General features: G+C 38.8%; 2 protein-coding genes across 3 annotated transcripts in view; one reads left to right on the top strand and one right to left on the bottom strand.

Annotated features, from left to right (window-relative positions):
- Positions 1-16,470, top strand: part of LOC109544718 (SET and MYND domain-containing protein 4) — a 28,105-nt gene extending 11,635 nt beyond the window's left edge. For both annotated transcript variants that reach the window (XM_048663879.1, XM_048663878.1), the window contains exons 5-10: positions 1,266-1,488; positions 6,428-6,557; positions 6,610-6,811; positions 14,662-14,880; positions 15,967-16,185; positions 16,241-16,470. In XM_048663879.1, the coding sequence (XP_048519836.1) occupies positions 1,266-1,488; positions 6,428-6,557; positions 6,610-6,811; positions 14,662-14,880; positions 15,967-16,185; positions 16,241-16,334 (1,087 nt within the window). In that variant the 3' untranslated portion in view covers positions 16,335-16,470. The remainder of the gene's footprint in view (positions 1-1,265; positions 1,489-6,427; positions 6,558-6,609; positions 6,812-14,661; positions 14,881-15,966; positions 16,186-16,240) is intronic.
- A 5,661-nt stretch (positions 16,471-22,131) lies between these two features.
- Positions 22,132-23,636, bottom strand: part of LOC109544719 (probable inactive peptidyl-prolyl cis-trans isomerase-like 6) — an 18,956-nt gene continuing 17,451 nt past the window's right edge. The window contains exons 6-7 of the mRNA XM_019915030.2: positions 22,723-22,942; positions 22,132-22,273 (exon numbers count right to left, since the gene is read on the bottom strand). Of these exons, the coding sequence (XP_019770589.1) occupies positions 22,164-22,273; positions 22,723-22,942 (330 nt within the window). The 3' untranslated portion in view covers positions 22,132-22,163. The remainder of the gene's footprint in view (positions 22,274-22,722; positions 22,943-23,636) is intronic.

Raw genomic sequence — 23,636 nt, 5'->3', positions numbered from 1 at the left:
CTTATTATCCACTCTTATCAAGCAGCTTCTCGTATTCAGTTAATTAACTCCTGCTCCATTTGTATCTCCTTGTGCTGTGTGTATCGTACAAACGTGATAGGAAGGTAGCCTACTCGGTATTTATTTGGTGCTTCGGAAAGTGTCAGTTATTGGGCTGTGAGTGCCCTTGGAAGGCCCTGATTGGATTATGTCCAATACTTGTTCCTCGGTGCCTGGAACCCGAACATCTATTGTCGTCCACTATCTACCTGGAACCACTCTCCTCGCCCTCTGTTGGCGTGAGTTCTTTCAGCTTGTGCTATGTAGTTTGTAATATTTCCCCTGAACTAATCGCATATCCGCAAATTCGTGAAAGGAAATTCAAAGTAAGTCACAGTTTGACAAATTATTGTTATGATTGACAAGGGCTATCCACAGTATCCACCTGTATCATTGCCGCTGCGCCTTTTCATCAAAAAATTGTAGAGGAGAACCTTTTTGATATTAAAAATTTTTACAATTTGAAGCAAAGATCGTAATTTTTTAGGAAAAAAAAATTTTCAATATTTTTCTCGTACTTCCCAAGGGAGCCTCTATCACTATTTGAATCACCCTGTATAATACGCAGGAATTAATGAGGCGCATCACAGAAATGGCGCTGCGATGATCATAATGATGATCGCCGACGTCTTAGGAGGACATGGCACGCGAAGAAGGATAATACTTGAAAGGAACGACGCCAATTTTGAATCGCCCTGTATAGTTTCTGGTGAACCCATACAGATCGAGAAGAAGAAAATATAATTAATGACAAATATGGAAACTTACTCCACGGGATACGGACAAGCAAAAACAACCAAATCAATTTATAAGACCTTTAATTAGATTAAATATTGCAATTCACGTACATGCGTAGATTATGTTATACGACTAACCCTGATAGAAAAGTGGCGACGGGCGGGGCACATTGCTATGATCACAGACGAAAAATAGAGCAAAAAACTTGTACTGTCTGATCTTATCAGGCATCTTCCAGTTCGGAGTGCTTGTACCCTTTATTGAATCCAAAAAATATTCCAATTCCTTGAATCTAAATTATCCCATCTTTTATAAAATTTTCTCCAGTATTAAGCCAACTCTTTTAATTGCGTTAAGGATGAAAGTTTCAATTTGATTCAATTCAATTTTGGAAAATTATTCTAATATGTTTGAACATGCCCATAATGAGATCATTTTAACTATTTCTATTTGTTAAAAGCTGGTACTAAAGCAGAGTGAATTTTCAGCTTAAAGTCTCCTTTCGGGTGTCCAGACTGTGCCAGTGTAGCTTTTTGTAGTCTAGACTGTAAAGACCAAGCAATTGCTACTTACCACAAACACGAATGCAAATATTTAGATTTGCTAATTGGTTCCGGGATGAGTGTTTTAGCTCACACATCTCTGAGGATGATTACTCAGTTTGGGTTGCAAAGATGCTTAGAAATATACAGAAATAAAAGCAAAGAAAAGGTAGGCTTTTATTACTCAATATGTGAACAGTCGAATTAACAATAGATACATTGTAAAACCCGCTCCACACTTGCTAATGGCTGTGCAGAAGTGCGTAAATAATGAAGAAACATCTTCGCGGCAAAGTATTTGCATTAAAACTTGAAATCTAAAAAACAAAAATAGTTTTCATTCAATAGAGCGTCTCGTATTTATGTATGTATGTGCACCCAATTTAAGTAAGTTGAAGGTTACGCCAAAATTACGATTAGAGATATCACCTACGTTCGTCACAATATATGTGGGAAAGTAAGAGCGTCAATTTAGGGCGCCGTCCACGCGCGAGTCTGGAGCGAGCCTAGGATCAAAAGTGTTGTTTGCAGGTCATCATGGGAACTAAGCTCAGAACACCTAAGATTCGCTTCTGAATATGTATAGATAAACCAGGTGGTTTTTCTCATATCTTGAAACGCTAAAATATTTCGGAAAGCAGTGTTTCGAATAAAAAATGGTTCAAATATATTTTTTACATTTGCTTTACATTTACATTTGCCGGTGTTACGCTTTTATCCCACGCAATTCTAAAAATTTTACCAAATCGCAGCTTGGCAATGTTTCGATCTATTAGGGCACGGGGCAACTGTAGCAGACTGTTTTAAATAATTATCTCCATAGGGCACTGGAGGCGTTACAGTCGTTTGAATTAACACAACACGATTTTTTTACAATCAACCAATTTATTTTGGATTTCAAGAACTAGTTTGGTTGACGCTGCCAAACACACTTATTTAATGATACCACAGGGAATCCGGGAGCGAGAATTCTGACAAACTCGAGCAACTGTGTTCGAGTAAAGCGAAGGGGATCAAAATTTGACTGTCAGCGTGTTAAAGTGCCCGGAACCGTCGATGGTTTCTTTTTGAGTGCACTTTTGATAAAAGCTGAAAACTGACTTTGGGAGAAAGGAGGATTCTTAGGGCTGGACAGCCTCAAGGTTGCCGACGAGCTGTTGCGATGCGACAATAAAAATATTTGAGTTTCTCGAACACAACGTTTGTGTCAAGTCCAATACTGGAGCACCTGATCATCCCAGTTGTATTCAAAAGAACTTAATACCGATTTATCCATTGGTTTTAATTCATGTATAGTGTTGCTGGGTAAACAAACCACATTGCATTAGGCACCAATCAAAAGGCCTTACTGGTTTAAATTTAGCCAAATCCCCAATCCAGGTGCAAAATGTCGTAATATTTATGCTACCTTGAGGGGTCATCAGGACCAGTGATCCTGGTGCTAGTGTGCAATTTCAAAAGCATTTCCTTCAATTTTGCAAAATGGTCATTTACACAATCTGTTTTTTGGTTTGTAGTTTTTGGACACGAGCCGTGTTCATACTTTGTGATTTTTTTGGTTTTATGGATTGCATTTCAAAAATCCATTAAACCCATATCTGCTAGTCATTCGAAAATGTATTTTGAATGCAATTTTATTCAGAAATTGAAAATACACCTTGGAAGGGTGGTTGACAGCGGGTAACCAACCAACTTCTGCCTGCCGAATTAATTTTGCACACAGTTCTCTTTCTTGATTAGCAGTGGGAACTGGCTTCGCGCCCCATTGGTGCCTTTCTGCTTTCGTTTCTATTAAGATATCTGGTTAGTTCTTCTCGGAATCGAAAATGCTTTTGAAGCCCCTTGCCGAGACATTCGACCCTCCTGTACAGCTGCGACTGCATTTTGTAAGTCTTCTCTGTTTGACGTAAACCGAATGTCCTGATTTCTCGATTTCTAGATCATAAATTTAATAATTGACAATAATAAGTAAATTGCTTGCCAAGATCTTTCAATATGCCCATGGGCATATTACCAATTCGGCATGGTGGGCATATTGCTATACATGAAGTAAAATAAGTTTTGATTATGTTTTTATCTAAGCTCTTAATGGCAGTAGGTGTTAACAACTCTACGATTGTGCTGCAGTCTTTTATAAAACAAATAAATCACGGCTCGTGAGACAGCAAACATTCGCATATTGTATTCACCCACCTCTTACTTTAAAACGTCGTGAAGTCTGAATAGTAACTTTAAAGACCGACGGATTGGTAGAGCTGGGCCTGCCATATCAGCAGATCTTACGTCATCAAACTTATTTTTGTTATTGCATTTGTACCTGTTAAGAGCCGGGGAGCCGATCTGCTTGTACGTGTTCTCGCTGAGACACCGGCATGTCCACCCCTGTGTCTGCATTTCATCTTCACCCGGTAGCCGTTTAGTTGACGTCAAAGGATTTGTATTTCCGTTTGGTGCCCAAGTCTCTCTTCGGTCTGCAGACTTGAGCTAAGTGTCCAACTTTTCCGCAGTTGTAACATTCGCTGTTGATGAAAGGACATCCCCTGCTGACTTCCGTGCCGCATCTACAGCGATTGCATCGTTTTTCTCTTTGCCATGTTTGCTTTCTTTCCGGACGATTGACGATTTCGTTGATCGCTCTCCTTCAAGATGATTGCACGGTACGGGTGGTAGTAGGGTCGCTCATCTCAAGAACCGCTAGGAGGAGTTTCAACTTGTCAAAGTCAGTCTCCAAACGGCGTTGAGAGAGAGTGCGCGTGTCGGAGAACAAGGATCGCATCTCCTTGGCCAAGTCGTTGAACTTAATTTCCGTTGGCGTTTTGGAGCGAAATGCACACAGCCGCAAAGCGGACGGTATTCCTGTTCGCCATGGGCGTTTAGTAGGAGTCTGAGTTGTTTGACGTCAGTCGTTGTCGACGTTTGTCGTTGACGTCAGTCAAGAACGTAGATGCTGAACTCATGGCGTTGGTACCACTGGGCAAACTTTCTTCGATGCCTTTATTTAAACCTTCTAGTACGAGGAAATTTGCCATGGCGAACGACCGTTCGTTATATTTTTTACAGCCTTGAAATTGAGGAATGCTGCTGATACATCTGGATGCCATATTGGCACTGTCCACGCGATACGAGCACTACTGGCACCACCGAAGGTCCAAGTCGACGCCACAAGGACCATTTTGCTATGAGAGTGAGGGAGAGCCGGCCTACTCAAGTTCTGTGGTATCGTACCCACTCGTCCTACTCGTGACGTGAGAGCAGCTGGGCCTTGACTTGCTGGCACTACGCGACAAGCAGATATTTTTCTCTTAACCATCCGCATCAGTCCTGGCTAATTGCGCTTGCGCGTCTCACTGCCATGTTGCCGCTATGCACATACTTGGTTTTTAACCGCCGGGCCTTGCTCGAATAGCGACGCCTAACCTCAGAGAAAGTCGTTATATCCGCTACTTCTGAAGTAGCAGCTAACCGAAATGCCAGCTATATCTCACCCAATAACATCTGCGCCGTTTGGGTTCAAATACAACTTCCAATACTAAATACTGTATCCGGCGTTTAAGATAGGGCCTAATTAAGCCTTACCGACGAGTCCAATGGGTATGCCCGGGACAAAACGCATGTTGCTCAACGAGCGCCACAGTCGTACTTTTTTTTACTTTTTTTGGTTATAGTTCCTGGTTAATGTTTGTTAGTGTTTAAGAAGCAACCTTATAGGAGAAAAACATTTTATGCTACTTATTTTTCTGATTTTTCACAGGCATGTATATAATTAAAGTGGAGGTTATAGGCAACATTTAAACATATCTGTCCATTATTTTAGAAATCAGAAAACAATCAAAAGCAAACAAGATCCATGACTATTAAAACTCCAAGAATCCAAATCTTTACTGGGGGAACTAATTGTAAAAATCACTAACGACAAAATTAGCATGAATTTCAACAACAGCCACTGAACTAAAAACGTGCTAGAATCGATCATAAATAAAGATGGAATCCACAAGAATCCGTGTTTTTCTGACGTTATAATTTCGTTCGCAATGGAAATAACAAACCCCCAACGCGGCAGAGAGACGCGCAAGCGCAAACAGCCAGGACTGGTGCGGACGGTTAAGAAAAAAATATCTACACGCGACAAGCGACTTTAAACGCCGAAAAATTGAAACGGTTTCTTTAGTCTTTTGTTCGGTCGAAAAGGAGTCTATTCTTTACGTTAACAACGGAACTACATCATACTATTACTTTGTACCAAACGCTCTGGGCCCATAACCTGTTAAAATTAGGTAGACTAAGATTAAAGTAAAACGCTAGATAGTTCGCTTGTAAAAATTAGTAAAATACTGATTTTATTGTAGCAAGAGAAAGACACACCGACAAAGACAGCACCTACTTACTGTCAATAGATTGCGCAGTATACGGAGAATAATGATGCATTAGATAATTTCTGCCAGCTTAATAATATAGAGGTCGTTCCAATTAAAAAAGTTGTTATTTATTTTACTTTATGAAAAAATTAAATTCCCCGTATATTGATACCTTGTTAGAATGATGAAGAAAATGATATTAGAGGGCAGGCGTGATTTTTTAAGTTTTTTTACAGTTTTAGTATTGCTCCACTTGTGACCCAGTTTTCAACATTAAATGTATGTTTAAGTTTAAGGATAATCGATTAACGCAAACCAAAAATAAACGTTATATGGAACTTATTTGAAAGAGAACCAATTGCGTCAAGTTGATCAGGGTCTTCCATTAAAAAAATATAAGTTTTGTATGCCACATTTGGGAACATCCTGTTTAACAAAAATAATCTTAAGGAATTACCCCTATCGATACCAATTTTGCATAAAAAAGACATTTCAAACATAAACTCTCCAGGTAATATTTCACCCCGTGTGGCTTGCACTGCCTTGTATATCATTATAATAATAAAAAGAATATTTGGACTAATTTTTGAACCGTCAAAGGCTAAACAATAAATTTTAATGAAGATGGTTCCTCTTATAATAATATCTAGTAGAAAGCCTAGATGCATCAGTGGAGTTCAGTGTCATTGATGGTTTTAGAAAAATGTGCTTTCCAGAATCTCAGTTTTAAACTTATTTAATTTATACTTATAGATATACAGGTTATGTACAAATTCTCATTTGAGATCTCCCGAAGACTTTTTCCAAAGGACTTTAATGGCATCATTTTTGCTAAGATGTTTACAAAAAGCTAACTTCTTTCAGACCGGAGGTGATAATCAAGGTAAAATGTAGTCATCCCTTAATGTATTTTTAAAAAGTTTGACTGTTTCCAGTATCACCATCCAGAGCTGAATATGAAATAGGCGAAATGCTGTTGTTTAACTTGCAAGTACTACAGTTTAATGCTCATGAAGTATATGAAACAAGGTATACTGACAATTGTAAACCAATAACTTCGAGAGTAGTTTTCATAGGAGTAGCTATTTACCTGACTGCCTCGTTGTTCAATCATGACTGCCATCCTGCTCTGTCTAGGTAAGTTGTATTGCTGCAATTTAGGACCTAGCAAACACAAATAGTCCGTGGGACGTTGTATTTTGATTCCCGTTATCCCGCATGGGATGGTCCTTGGTAGGATGTCCCTAGGCTGTCTCTCGCATCGCACAAATATCTCATGCAGATCCCATAAGAGTCGTCCCAGAAACGTTCTATTTTTTGCTCCCATGGACGTAATGAAAAGGACGTATATGTAGTAATAGTAAATGGCACGCCCGAAAAAAAAGTTATACACTTTATTTCACACTTATTAAGGTATATATCATCCAAAACAGCCGTTTTTTTTGTGTTTTTCTCAGGGACCGAGGTGTGTTTGCTGGGGAGAAGGCTATAAGAAGCGCTGTGAGACTGATACATTACTTCTATGCGAAAGCAATAAAGCCAGATTCCTTCTTCTTGCGTAGCGACACCATTCCCGTCTGTCTTGAACAGCCCCGAATATACAGGGTGCGCGAACGAAAACATAACAGAGCTGTTTTTAATTACCAAAGTAAGGCAACTATTCCCGGCAACGCCAACTTAGTAAATTAACTTTTAATTTGCGGAAGAGAAATTTCTACAGTAAAATACATAGAATCTATTTACGCACTTTCTTGTCAGTTGTTCAAAATGTTGTCCATTTTCCCGTAAACAATAATAAAGTCTGTCTTCAAACTCCTCCTTAACATTTCGGAAAACTTCATCGGGAATTGACCGGTATTCTGCTGGAATTCACCTTTTAAGATCATAAATATCAGCAGCTTGTGTCTTATAAACAATACACTTTAGATATCCCCAAAGAAAGAAGTCTAACGGTGTTAAATCAGGTGATCTTGGAGGCCATTCAATTGGTCCCCTTCTGCCAATACGTGTATTCGGGAATCTCTCGTTTAACCATTGTCGGATTGCTGGAATGTTGCAGGAGGACGTTTATCGACATGAAAAACTTTTTTATTAAGCGGGACCAAGAGCTGGGCCTGTTGATGGGAATCTGAATGCTACGCTATTACGTGTTGTCTATCCTCCTGAACGGCTGCGAAAGCGGGACCCTCAATCCCTCGCTATAAAAACGCATTGAAGCTTTCGAAATGTGTCTATATAAGAGAATATTACGCATACCGATCGAGAGAGTAAGAAACACTGAAGTTCTCAATAGAATGCAGAAAAATAAAGAGCTGATGATAACAATCAAAGAGTGCAAACTAAGATATATTGGACAGATGAGAGGTGATGGATATGAAATAGTTCGAGGAAAAGATTCAGGAAATAAGATCAATAGGGAGGAGGCAAAATTCCTTCCTGGCTTAATGACCTACGCCGATGGATGAGTAGAACAGCAACAAGCAGAAGCAGCTGTGTCACGAGTAATTATTGCCAGTTGGTCCGCCAACCTTCGGAGGGAGATGGCGCAATTAGAAGAAGTTGACACTGCGATTATTGTGTTCAACCCGATGGCAAAGGGTTGCCCTTGAAATTTGAAATAGGAAAGAAAGCCGACTGGTACATCTAATTAAAAATTTCCAAGGGGTATTTATGAAGCTGCAAAAATGTGCTATTTTGAGAAAGAATCAATTACTTTAAATTAGACAGTAAAATAGGTTCCTTCAGGAGTATTTTGAATGATATTCGACGGCATTCAGTAACAATGCGTACGGTGAAAACATCAAAAATTGCTTGCCGCGTGGAGTACACTTCCGTCTTATATACAGGGTGATTCAAAATTGGCGTCATTCCTTTTAAGGGGCGATATAGGCTCATTTGGGGAGTACGACAAAAATATAGAAAATTTATTTTCTATATTAGATGTTCACATAAGATAAGATGGTATCAGTTGAAGATCAAATTTCAACTTTGTTATTAAGCGTTATTTAGAAATTGTTCCATGTGTAACTGGTAGCATATTGGAATACTTAAGCATTCAAAAAGAAAAATTACGATGATTGCTTCAAATTACGAAAATTTTGATATCAAAAAAGTTCTCTTTTGATGAAAATTGACATTGACAATTTTTTGATGAAAAATCACAGCGACAATGGTGTTTTCTATCATTAACAGATAGTTAAAGCTGGATAGCCCATGTCAGTAAACACAATAATTTGTCAAACTGTCACTTACTTTGAATTTCCTTTCACGAAATTGCGGATATTCGCTTAGTTCAGGGGAAATGCTACAGTAACATAGCAGAAGCTGAAAGAACTCACGCCAACAAAGAGCAAGGAGAGTGGTTCCAGGAAGATAGTGAACGACAATCGATGTTCGGGTTCCAGACACAGAGGAATCAGTATTGGGCATAATCAAAACAGGGCCTTCCAGAGACACTCAGAGCACAATAACTGACACTTTCCCGAACACCAAATAAATACCGAGGTAGGGCTACATTCGTACCACGTTTGTACGATACAGACAGCACAAGAAGATAACAAATGGAGCTCGAGTTAATTAACTGAATACGAGAAGCTGCTTGATAAGAGTGGATAAAAAGGAGATTACACAGGCACTAGCTTGTTTGCAGTTAACCATTCAAATGTTTGGTCTTGTATGGATTATTTATGTAAACACCAAACCCCGCAGATTCGAGGTTATGAGAACAGGTTGACATGTCGAAAGTACGTTGCGCAGTCAACGGATATTGTTGAATTTACCGTTTATCCTTGTCTATCTTATTGTCACTCTGTATAATTCCATGGTTACCGGAGTTTTTAATAATTACGAAGCAACAGGTATTTTCGCAATGTTAATTAGGCATATTACCTTAAAAACATTGCTGCCGCATTTCTAATATAATTTTTTGCAAATTTCTCAGTTCTCAGTTTTTAATAACAATTATTTTCTTTTACTATTTTTGTTGTACTCCTATAACAGCGCCAGACAACACCTCCAGAGGAATGACGCCAATTTTAAATCACCCTGTATACTCGGTTAAAAAATCAATCGAAATTAAATTTGGAGACTTTATAGGCAATGAAATTTCTACCTCTTCTACCAATCCAATCCCATCCAAAGGGGTGTGAGGGGTAGCGACTAAAATATGGGACCATCAATGCCATCTACATGTCAACCTTACCTGTTCGCGGTACACCAGATGATAACAAATAGATAACCAACGAGGCTCTGGCGACCGAATATTGCCGGTATAACCATACAGCCTGGGTGGCGTATTTGCGGAAAGCCCATCAAGCATGCGTGAAGGGTAGAAGTGAAATAAAATAACTCCCGCGCTCCAACAGCCAATAGCCAAAGCCACTGTTAAATCAGTCAGCCTCACGGATTTTGGGAGCGGCAAAAGCTCGTAGAACAGAAAACTCAAACAAGGCAGCGAAACATTCTTTATTGTATGTACAATATCCGCACGATGAGCCTGGATCTGACGAACCTTGAGAACGAACTACAGAAGATGACGTGGAGACGTGCTGGGAATTAGTGAAACTATGAGACGTGGTGAAGCTGAATCCATCCTGAAATCAGGTCACGTTCTCTTACAGATAAATGTCGACGTTAATGCTCATATCGGCCGTGTAGCCCTGCTTATCCACAGAACGTAAAACATCTTGTTACCAAGGCACGGGTGGGCTCAGATCGAGTCTGTTTGGAGACGGGGATGTGCCTAATCAAGCGCAGCAACGTTAGTGGACTGTATTAAGTAATTGTCTACACAGGCGCACTGGAGGCTTTACAGTCGTTTGAACTGACACAACACGAAACTGTCTCAATCAAAAAATGTATTTAGGGGTTGAAGGACCAGTTTGGTTGACAATGCCAAATACAATTATTTAATTTATATATAAAAATGAATGTATGTCTGTTTGCCTGTCCATGAAAACTTCAAATTTAACCATAATCGCACCCAGCTACAAGGCTGAAATTCTGTGGGTTTCTTAGTTGATTGGAGAGTTAATGCTTGACAAAATTTAAACTTCCAACTCTTTTATTTTTTGAGTTACAATTCTATGGGAAACGTAACTACAGGTCAACGTGGGTAACGCCACGGGTCGCTTCGCTATGCTACTTTAAACAACTCGGGAGCGATAATTCTTAGAACGCGAGAAACTATGGTCGAGTAACAAAGGGGGTCAAAATTGTACTCTCACCGTGATAAAGCGACCGGAATCGTCAATGGTTCTTTTTTGAGTGTTCTTTCGATGCAGATGTAGAACTTAATTTGGCAGAAGGGTGGATTTAGATACCGGGACTTGCTACTGTTGCCATGCAACGATAAAAATGTTTGAGTTTCTCGAACAGAGTCATTTTCTCAGGATTAAGAGCAGTTCTCAGGATTAATAGCAGACTTAGCATCCAGATTATACAAAGGTACGTGCTTACCTCTGCGTCGACAGATGAAGAAAATTAACAATTTTATGAAGATTTAACAACATCAAGAAGTGCACAAACGACTGAGGTCACGATCATAATGAGGGATTTTATTGCGAAAATAGGAGCAGAACCTGCTTCAGATGTTCCATACGTCGGAACATTTGGCTTGGGTGATCGAAACGAGAGAGCACATGAACGAGAATATCTACTGTTCGAATACTTTTTTTAAAGCAATAAAATAGAAAGGGGACTTGGAGAAACCCAGATTATAAAGAAAAAAAAGAAATTGACTACGTTCTAGTCACAGACAGACGACTATGTTCGGGCATATCAGTTGAATGTCAGCTGAATCGGTTTGATACTGGCAGCGACCACAGACTGGTAAGGCCAAGGATCCTCATTTAGACGAGGCCAGAGAGGAAGCGTCAAATGGCAGATAAAATGCTCCTCACAATGTCCGAACTTAAAGGGAAGAAAGATGACTACAGCGCTTAAATTGACAAGAAACAACAACCAACTGAGGAGCTATGGTGAACGGATCTTAACGCGTTGACTACGAAGATCACAACAAATATCCGAACTGCAGTGAGGAAAATGTGTGCAGAAGTCAGCAAATGCAAAAAAAACAACTGCGTTGTTGATCCGGGAGCGAAGGGAGATAAGCAGCGGCCCGCCCAGATATGCGGACTTGAACAGGAGAGACAATAAGGCCATTAAAAAATACTTTAGAGCGTACAATACAAAATTGATCAAGGAAGCCATTGAGAACAATAATAATATGAGAGTTTTGCACTTCGGACTGTCGAACGAAAAAATTATAATTTGTTAAATGAAAAACTACCAAAAATAAGTTGTCACAGATAGGCAGAAAATCACGGAAGTCATCGGAAAGTTTTACCCTAATACGTACTCTCATAAGGCAGCTCAGCCTCAAGGAGAACAGGAAGGGCCGAGGAAACTCATCCCAAATGTACAATTCGGGGAACTCCAGGAAATCGACAAAGCCGAATAGAGAGCTGCATTGAGCCAACTAAAGAACGGCAAAACGCCTGGCGAGGATACGATGACTAGCGAAATGCTGAACACCGGTGTTGGCGCGCTAGAACAAGCACTTCTGATACTCCTAAACAAATATCTCGACAAAGGCAGAGTTACCGGCTCATGACAGAGTGCAGATGTTATCCTGCTCCTCACGATGGGTGACTGAGCGAATTTAGAGGACTATATAAACCTATCAGTTGCTTGCCACCCTTTACAGACTGCATTCCAAAATTATAACTAGTCGCCTTACCCAGAAGGTCGACTTTTATCAGTACATCGAACAGGCTGGTTTCAGGAAGAGATTCAGCGGGATTGACCATATCCAAGCAGTGCGCACATTAAACGAGAAATGCATGGAGTACATTGGTCCCCTCCATTTGGCCTTTGTAGACCACCAGAAGGCTTTCAATTCAATTGAAACTTGGGTTGTGCTTCAAGCAATGGGCCGTTCCCGTATCGACTGCAGATACTCAATCTTGATTCGGTACATCTACAATAACGCTACATTGCTTGGGTTGGGTTACAGGAAAAATACCAGTCAAAACGATATAATCTTGTCCAACCTATTTACTCTAGCTTTAGAAGACGTATTTAAGAATCTCTCTTGGGAACGAAGGGAATTATGAGCGTTGGAAACAATCTCATTCATTTTCGCTTTTTCCACAATATTGTTCTTATTAGCAGATACCCAGAGGAACCAGAAATAATGCTGGGTGAGCTCGGAGAAGCCTACCAGCCTTGACTACTACTTACTCTCGAGAAAGTCAATGAGTATCATATAGTCAATGTATCTGAGTCACAACATCAAACTGGGAAAGGAGAACCAGGCAGGAGAAATCACCAGACTCATCGATTTGATCTGGGCGGCATTCGGCAGGCTCAGATGCATTCTCTGAGAGCCAGGCTCGAGTATATACTCGAAACTGTGACTCTATCCTAACCTATTATCTCATTATATGTGACTCTATCCTAACCTCTGCTGGCACCAAATCGCCGAACTGAGAATCGAACAATCCTTAAGCGAACAAATAATTTTTTGGAACAGGAAAACTTTACTGTTTTTGGCGAGACTAGAACCTGCGACCTTCATGAACCCGGCGTCATGCTCTACCGACTAGGCTACTTTGTGACGGATTTATGTCCTCGCGTGCTCGTAAATTTAAATTTATGGTATGGTATGTGTGGGAAAAAGGTATTGTTTATTCGTAGCTCATTTTGAGCGCATATTTTGATTAATTGTTCCCCTCTTTCATCCTTTGCTTCTTCGTTGTATCAGTTTTTTACTCCTGGCATACATTCGTGGCCGATCATGGTGTTTAAATTTCCAAGAATTATTATTTTGTGTTGTAGTCTATTGCCGTCGAGCACTGCTGGCAGATCTTTATAGAAGATATTGATTTCTTCCCTTGGCTTGGAGGCGTCGGGAGCATAGACACTTATTATATGCGTGGGCTTGCTGTCTTTAAATCGACTGTTACTTGTAGTATCCTGCCGTTGACGTATTTTATGTCGCACATGTTATTTTCGAATATCTCATGTAGTAATATCCCTATGCCAAACGTTGCTCTTTCGTGCTTGCCTTTGCCGATGGATACCAAAACATATTTTCCGCTCTTTTTTTTTCGACGTCAACGACGACCTTGTATTTTTCTCTCCAGCAAAACCTCCTGATCTTTGTTGTTCAGAGACGGTTCGTTCCATCATCCGATTCTTAATGTTTTTGGTTTCCAAAGTTGTTTATTCCTTTATCTCGCCGAGTCGTCATTCGTTGTTCCCGTCCTATGCGACGCTGAATTGTTGGTTCTTTGAGCACTGTGTTCCTCTTTATTCCAGGCAGATCCCTGGCCTTACCTGTGAACCCTCCTCATTTTTCCTGTGTGTATTTCGACTGGGCTACACAATCCACCCAGTTTCCTCATATGCAGAGTTATTTCTCATCTAGTTTATTGCAAATATGTTAGTCTTGATTATTTTTTTACTATTTCTCCTATACCTACCCCTTAAACAACCCTAGACAGCCCCCCAGAGAAATGACTCCAAATTTGTTTCACTCCGTATTTTGAAATAATATTGATTAAGCACTCACACAATATGGAAGTCGAAAATTGTGTGCTTCATTTGTGTCCTCTTACTAATCGCAAAGGGCAGTAATTAAAATTTTTCTGTGAGATCATTAAAATAAGCTGGCCTTTTAAATCGGCCGACTATGCTCTTTTGGTCAAACGTTTAGGTTGAAAAATATAGTACAAGAGGCTTACAAACACAAGAACAAAATATGTCCGTTGCTCCGTGCAATGAGTTTGGAGTTGCAATTGAGTTAGTGAATGAAGCGCTTTTAAGGTTTATAAAAAAGCACAGTTTTTTTGCACTCTTTACGCTTTTACCCGAATATAAATTTTTGGTGTTAAATTTGATACATTTATTGAACTAAGAACTAGAATCACAAATATTCCAGCTCACAATTGCATATTTGTCCAAATTTCACTTTTATATTTCAGGCACTTTGTAGGAAAATCTATTGTTCTGACTTCAGTAAGACCTCTAAATCCAAACGAAATAATACCGGAGAACTATGGCCCCGTTTTTACGAGACAAACTCTAGCTGAAAGGAAGAGATCTTTATCATCTAGATATTGGTTCGATTGTCAGTGCATGGCTTGCCAACAAAATTGGCCTCCAATTGGTCGAGGTTTGGAAAATGTCAGTGAACGACTAATGTAAGTTTTGTTTACCTTGTTCATTATCATGATACGGAGGACTGCATTTTATTCACTTTTGCCACATCGTTAACAGTAAACTGTTGCAACCCATAATCATGATCGGTTTCGGTTCTCTAATAACATTTTTAATTTCATGCTTTTTCACCAATGAAAGGTCAAATATTAATATGTAATAACTTGAATAGTACCCCAGCCACACCCGACAAGAATTGATTGTAATTTTGCGTCGATATCAAGGCAAATTAAAGATTTATTTCAATTATGTGATGTGCACAATATTGCTATTAGCACTGAATTAAATTGTATTTCTGATTTTTCGTCTATAACCTGGTGGCCTTCTACGGATTGCTGACTACTTCAGGAAAACGATCTTCTCAAGCTACAAAAGATGAGCTGTAACGACGCAAGTAACATATTAGGTGAATGGCATAGTTCATCATCTTGCTCGTTAAGTTCATAGTCAGAGTGTCGTTTCATTAGTCGCTTAAGTAAATTTTGCAGCTTCATTATGAATTTATATCCTTTGGTGATTCAAAAGATCTCAAAAAATTTCTCTATTTGTTGTTCCTTGTATTCTTGTAAATTCGTCTTTTGGTAACAAAAAGTTCAGTGAGTTATTCTAGAAATGTATGGTATACAGCAGCGTGGGCAGTAAGTATGGAGTTTTGAATTTTTTAAAAATATTTGGATAATCAAAATCATCAACATTTTTAAAAATATTTCAATAATTTTGAAAAAATTGCGATTGTATAGGGCGACTTAGAGCCAGCTTTAATTTTTTTCAGTATTTTTAATAGCGTGTATTAACAGGAACCGTATTTTGAAATCGTGCAGAGCTGCCATCACAAACTTAGAGAGAATTAAAACGCTCCCGAGTTAGTCGGTTCTTCACGCCGACGCAACACTAAATGCTCTTTTGGCACACCAACTTGGCAATTTACTTATTTTGATTATCTATAGGGAACTTTACAATTTTATAACTTCACGTGGTTCCGTAGCCAAATGTATTTTCAATACCTGTTATCAAAAAAATTCTCAAAAGCTTATGCAGCTTCTTGGATAAAAAAATACTCCACATTTTAGGTGTCCTACACCAGGCTGTACTCAAATACTCACTCTCCCTGTGCCGAAAGCCAATAATACTCACTGTTTGAAATGTCGAAGTGTAATTGATGTACCCGAGAAAGTATTGCACCTTAAACGGTGTCTTGAACAGTATCGAATTGCCTCTGATATGATGAAGAATTTACAAACAAAAGAAGCAAAAGAAATGTTTTGTCAGGCAATTAACACGTTTTACAAGCAAGTATTTGAGTGTTATTTACTTGGAAAATGTTCTAAATTATAATATTTTCAGATGCTTTCTTGCACCTCATAAGGAAACCCATCTGTCTGAAGCACAATTATCAAAATGCATCGCTCAGCCCCGAAATACAATAAAGCTACAGTAAATACTGAAAGAAGTTTGAAAATAAGAAGTTGTTTATAATTAACGGTGATTAACAGATTTAATCAAATGATTTTTTAAACTTATTGAATGCTGTATGTTTTTACCACAGTTCCTAATAATAATTTGATTGTTGACAAGTGAAAGAACATTTCCATACTTCCCTTCCCTTATATAAGAATAATTGATCTGTCCAAGTATAGCACACTCAAAAGTAAATTTTAAATAACGTCAAACAAGGGGAGAACCAGCAGGTCATGACCCCCATGATCCCCCCCCCTTCTCATGCTGGATTTATGTCGACTAAGGATAATGTTTCTTATTTCATAAACAATTTAAGAAAATAAAAACTTTGTTTGATGGGAAACACTAACACGGATAACACGCATATTACGAATATTATGCTGTTATTAGAATTATATATTACATCAGATCCAATATGAAAAAAATAAGTAAAGGCTCGTTCACACGGTGATAACGATCAATCTTTGCTCAATTTTGATGAAACTTGAAAATCTGTATAGCCTGATCTGTTGTGAGAGGCCGCAGAATTGTTGGTAGATTCACCAAAATCAAAGTAAAGGATTTACAAACCATGCCATTATTTGTGAATGATTCATTTTTGATTGCATTATTAAGGCCCGAATTCAAGAACGCCACTCATGCGCTACTCATCTCAAATCCAACTCTCACTCATCTGCCACTCACGTTAGGGTGAGATGAGTGGTCCCTAACTAAAGCCAACTTTAGGTATTCAAAAACGACACTAATGAGTCACTCACTTGAGTGACAACTGGTTCAAAGAAAACAGTTTTAGTAGGTTATGTTCCCATAAGTGAATAACTTCATTCCGGTTCCGTAACCTCAGTTCAGCTTTTATTACCACTTGTTTTGATATGGGCGTTTGAAGAAAAAATTACGTTTATAATACAAGTTTATTAATTATGTAGAACAACATGAGTGCTAAGCGCTGTTTCATGTCGAGTTCTGAGAATCAATTTCAGAATGGCAGGATCCATTGCCAAAGGAATTCTAAAACAGGAGGGAGTGAAAGCAAAAAGACTAGAGATAAATAAACTACTTTAGAAAAAATTGGGGGTTTAATACAATATAAAATCAATTTTAATCCGTTGATCTGCTAAATTGTCGTGAATGAAAGCAGCGTTGTTTGCCATATTTGGCGCTTCGGACTGCGGAAACCTTTCAGTTTCCCCCATAGTTATACTTTCATCGGTCTTCTGGCTGGCATCAATGGCAATATTAAGAACCACCGCTGTAGCAGCAACAATTCTGGTGGTATGTCGTAATGATACTTCCAAGCACTTTTCTAAACGTGACCTTCCCATACACCAAAAGCGCGTTGAATAACATTCCTTGTTAAAATGTATGCGTTATACATATACATATACCTTCTGGGCATAAGCACTATCTCCATGGAACTGCCATACAAAAGTCTTCTATCATGATCAGAACCTGGCCAATGAATAACAATATCCTTAAATTCGGTCCAGCTTTATTGTTCATGCATTTGATCCACTTTGGCTTGCTATTTCAATGTGGGTGCCATTTATACACCCAATCACTCCAGGAACGCTTGCAACTTGATGAAACTGCCGGATTTTAATTCATCATCATCGTCACCGTCACCGTCATCTCGGGGATGTTCAGTTCATTTATGAGTGAGTTGCGTTGTGACCAGTAGTAGGTGGCGCTGGCCGCAATCAAAATCTTGGTCTGACCTTGAATATTTGAGTGAGGCCCCCATGGTTAGGATAAGATGAGTCTGATTTTAATGTGAGTGATGCTTGAGTGTCGATCTTGAATTCGGACCTAAGTTTGACTTTTGTCTGCTTTTAGAATATTATCAGCTCAACAAATAGAATAGAATCAAAACCAAATAAAATTATTATTTATCTAAGTTTTAAAACAAACTTAGAAAAATATTAACCATTATTATCGAAAGAGAAATCGGACCACACGAAAATCCGGTAAGTGCCTCTGGCAATCGCTCCCACAAATCAACCCCTTTCTCATATCCAATACATTCCTACAACTCAATTCGTAAGGAAAGAGACTCACTGTAAACTCAACTAAAGAAAGTCCTCGCCACAATCCAAAAACTAAACAACAACATAACCAAACTTTCTGAAAACTTTCCGCTCTCGAAAACGCTATAGCGAACGTAACCATCCCCCTAACAAACAACTGAACCACCCAAAACCCCCAAAAAAATCATCCAAGCTCCAAATTACAGAAACCATGGAAGTAGACATGAACTTCCGTCCATTAAAACCCTCAGCTCCACGGAACTTCCCCAAAACAACGAACAAGGCTCTTGAAAAACACCTTCTGGCGGAAGAAGCCAAAACAAACCAACCAACAACAGCACCAACAACGCAAAACACTCAACCTCAAACTACCCAAAAACTGTCTATCATCATCAAAGGTCTCGATTCCCATATGGAAATCACAGACATTCATAGCGAAATACACAATTTGGGATACTCCCCTGAACAGACCCACTTTTACCGCCTTGGAAACTTCAAAAAGTTTCCAATATGGTAAGAGTCCTTCTTCCACAATCCCAAGCAGATTTCCAGAACGTAAAACACATCTTAAACTCCATGTCCTACCATAATCCAGTACTGATCGAACCCCAGAGAAACTCAAACACCCTAAACCTGAAACACATTCCCCAATAGAAAAAATGCCAAAAGTTCGGGCATTCCTTATCGAACTGTGGCTCCAAACCGATTTGCCATAAATGTGCGGAGCCGCACTTTTATAAGGAGTGCATGAAGTCCAGAGACTTCCCAGCCAAATGCTGCAAGTGCGGCGGCCCTCACCCAGCCAGCTATCCCTGACCCAAAAATCCAAATTTCTCCCAACAAACAGAGGCAAAACGAAAACTGACTGTTCAACAACAAAGTTGAATCAGGCATTTTGCATGCCCAAAAAGCCTCAACCACCAAAGCTCAACCCACAAAACAACCCCAACAAACAAACACACAAACCAACAACACGCCCAAACAAACTCAAACCCAGCAAAACCACAAATCTACAGCCTACAAACCTAAACCACCAGCTCGTCCAACTCCTACTCCTCTCCAATCAGGAAATTGAGGCCAAAGTTAACACACTTGCGGCCCTAATTTCCCAAAATCCAGTCCTCAAAATGCTGTGCTAAGGGATAGCATAAAATCAAGGTGTCCATATCGCCTCCTGGAATGCCACATCTTTGTTCTCCAAAAAATGATAATTTGAGGCATACCTAAAAGAAAACGATGTAGACATCGCTCTCATCCAAGAAACCTTCCTTAACCTCAACGCGTGTTATTGCCCCTTTTATTTTTTTTTGCTTCATGTTTATCCATGGTTACCGGAGTTTATAACAATTACGCAGGAACAGGTATTTACGTAATGTCAAATAGGCAGAGTACCTTGAAAACCATTGTTGCCATCCTTCTGATCTAGTTTTTTGCAAATATCTGAGTTTTTAGTAACATATATTTTTTTTTACTATTTTTTCTGTACTCCCAAGCCACCCCCAGACAACACCTCCAGAGGAATGACGTCAATTTTGAATCACCCTGTATTCACCGTGTTTCTGACCGATGGTGGTAATTCTGAAGAATTTCCAGCGAACCATCAAGTCCCTGTTGTCGACCATAGGCGGTCATTCTGGCCTCGCACTTCTGGCTATTTTGCCCGGAATGTGGTCAGAATAGCTGTCGGTCTACAGACCGCTACTGTTTTCGAATTTAAGCACGTTTTTCATCGTTCGACTTGTTTTCCTGCTGACATTAAGATCTTAATCTTTCAGTCATGTAAGCCAGTTAATGTAGTGTTTGATGTCCGTTCGACATTCCTATTTCCAGAGCGCAAAATGGAATGGCCACCCTAAAGAACCAATTTTTTCTGAATTTAACTGCCAGTAACCGTCTTAAGCTGTCCAGCTAGCTACTCCAGTCGTCCTATAGTATTAATTACTCAACCAGTCATATACAATCAGTCGACGCCATCAGCTAGACCGAGATTAAATAACTGGAGGCAGAGAAAATGTGGGGAATGAATACGAAAGCTCCCCGTTTTTCCTGATCTCTGAGTTTTGCTGATGTCCAATTTATTTCGAGTATAAATTCTCCAGTCACGTCAGTTCATGATTTCGGATCAAACACGCATTCACGGCACTCGTCGGTGTCGGTCACTCACTTAATATGTATCGACCGCCCCATTGTGCTACTCTTCTCCCCTGTTCTGGTAACTTAAATTTCGTATTTATTAAAGCCGGAAATCTTCGTTTAGTTCATTAAATGTTAAACTCTTCATTAAGGCGAGAAACCACCTGATTGCATTTCGTTAAACGTAAACTGCCTGCCGTAGTACCACGGCGGAATAAATTATGTTTTATTTTATGAATAAACCATTTGGCGTTTGACTGCGTTTAATTCTGCTGACTGCGTATTGACCTCTGAGTTGTTTTCGTTCTCCACTGTATAAAAGCTACCATAGCTGTGGAACTATCACCACATAAATCCTTGATGGCTGCCGACCGAGGAGACCGCCAAAAACCCGTTCAAATTCGAACATGTTAATTTACCGGAAATAAACCCTAACAACACAAAGAGAGCTTCTGGGACACAATTGCACCCGAGCAGGGACGTAATTCGCCTTTCCCCGAAACGCCAATACAAAATGTATATTAAATAATTGAACAATAAAAAAAATTAAAAATATCAAAATAGAAAAGCTTTCTTTCAATATTTTCCATTCCATCAAAATTATTTATACTTTTACTATTAATTTATTTTAACGTGTTACATTTTTGTCAAGTTTTTGCAAAGGGTCATGAAATAATGTAAGGTAACAAATTAATTTTACAAACGCGACGAGTCTGAAATGATTATGTCATGAATCACTGTCTGATTATAAATTGACATTTTCCATTTTATTAATTATATAATATTCCACACTTATTACCGCCTTAATACTTAACAGTTTAAAACAAATAATATATCTCACCTCATTGATGAGCAGCTTCTTGTATTCGGTTAATTAACTCCTGCTCAGTTTTTACCGGTGTTCGGAAGATCAGAGATTTAATGTGTTCTAGTGTCCTGTGTATCCTACATACTTGGTAGGGATGTAGCTCTTACTCGGGTGTTATCAACAACTAACACTGTTCCAGGCCCCAAATAAATACCGAAGGAATGCTACATTCCTACCAAGACACTAAGCTAACAAGACCTAACAGAACACAAGGACATATTAAACCAATCGTTTACTGAACATGAGCATGAGCATGAGTTAATTAGTCAAATAAGAGAAGCTGCTCGAGAAGAGTGCATAATAAGGTGATGACTTAGGCACTCACTTGTTTGGAGTTAAAGACTGAAATTTATGTTTATTTGCATACATATAAATTCGGGGTTATGACGACAATAAAGAACAATTTATCGTTGACAGTATTGACATATCAAAAAGTAGATCCCTATATTTAACGAATCCATGTGCATTTACCGTTTCTCCTTATATATTTTATTGTCACTCTGTATTTTGCCACGGTCATCGGAGTTTTTAATTATTAAAAAGATGCAGGCATCTACGTAATTTTAATTAGGCAGATTATCTTGAAAAAAATTGTTGCCGTCCTTCTGATATAGTTTTTTCCAATTTCTCAGTTCTTAATCTCAACTAATTTTTTACCATTTTTTCTGTACTCCGAAAACACCCTCAGACGACACCTCTAATAGAATGACGTAAATTTTGAATTATTCGATAAAGAATTACAGATAAACATATCGTTAGGAATAATATATTCAAATTAGTTCTTTTATAATGTTACGTCTGTACGAGATGTATCCTGAATGTCGTCCATCCATTTGTTGTTTTGCGGTTTCTTTATCGGATAATCAGGTCCACAAATCGTGTAATTTGAAGCCCCTGCAATATTATTAATAATGTTACCTTGGTTATAAACGTATTTTAAACGTGTATTGAAATAACATATTGAGTCCTCTAGAGTGGCCAAGTATTTCCCTCATCAACTTATACATAGGGTAGACAGAGGGCAACATGGTTTAAACCATTTTTGACCGAACACATTTTTGCATTTATTGTTCAATTTAAGGATTTTCTGATCTTCATTTTTTACTCGTCCTTTTGTGTACGTTTTTCCGTTTTGAAAGAAGTTGATAGAATGCTTTTTAATCACAAACGTTTTGCACAAGTGTCAGCTTTCAATTGTGAAAGAGTTTTGGAAAATTACTCCTTTCAAGATGAAAACTATTATTTATAAATTCAAAACAAGAAAAAAATGTATCACAGTCTTTGATGCTTTTCTACAAACACTTTTTTGCTTTATAAGTAGAACGTTAAAATATAATAGATACCTTCATCTTGATCACTGTCTGGCTCTGGCAAGTAGGATAATGGAGCATATGATTTTAAATCGCTTTTAAGACTGTAGGCTCCTGCCTTTAGTTGACTGTGAGTCATAATCGAATCGTAGGATCTGTTGTATTGAACTAACGGGACGGGACCAATATCACTTGGGTGTCCTTCAGGGTCTGCTATTCGATGATATGACTTAAGATAAGTCAAAATATCAATCTGAAATGCATATTAATATACACGCTGTACGAACTTAAGTGCGCACTATTGGTAACTTTGTTATTAGTAGAGATCCAGTCTTGGATTACATGCCAGAGTTGTATTTTTTACGGTGGTTCGTAATCGCAATGTAAAGATAATTAGGAAAAAACACTTATATTTAAACGGCGTCTCCTGTATACAAGGTGTCCCAAAAGTAATGGCATAAAACAAAATAGCGGATTGCTGGGGTGAAAACATGATGATTTAACACAACTTACGTTAGTTCAAAAGTTGACGGTTGCCGACATACAGGGCGGCAAATTTACATTTTAATTTCAGTTTTTCGTCATTCTACTTTGACCGGAGCTACATATTTTAACAAAATTTGATATGCAGGGGTTTTTGAGCATAAGAAATCCAAATGTGCCCTCAGATTTTGATCAACTCTTATCAACACTTGCGGCGATATCTGGGCAAAAAAATGGTTTTAACTTTTTGGTCACCCGGTATGCTGACTTCCAAACTAGTTGGGTCTAATCGCCTATTAATTTTGCACAAAAAAGGTATCCTTAGTCGATGTCAGCTCTCAACAAGCCTTTGTTTCCGAGATATTTGCAGTTAAACTGCAAAATGCAGAATTGTGAGGAAATTTTACAATGCATGTCAAGTAGTGTGACACTGCGACACGGATTTATTTGGTGTCTGTCATAGT

This window comes from Dendroctonus ponderosae, unplaced genomic scaffold (genome assembly GCF_020466585.1).
Source record: "Dendroctonus ponderosae isolate FM_Combo_2020 unplaced genomic scaffold, Dpon_F_20191213v2 Dpon_F_20191213_2, whole genome shotgun sequence".
Lineage (NCBI taxonomy): Eukaryota > Metazoa > Arthropoda > Insecta > Coleoptera > Curculionidae > Dendroctonus > Dendroctonus ponderosae.
Note: the sequence above shows the minus strand (reverse complement) of the source record. Positions and strands in the feature narration are given on the sequence as shown.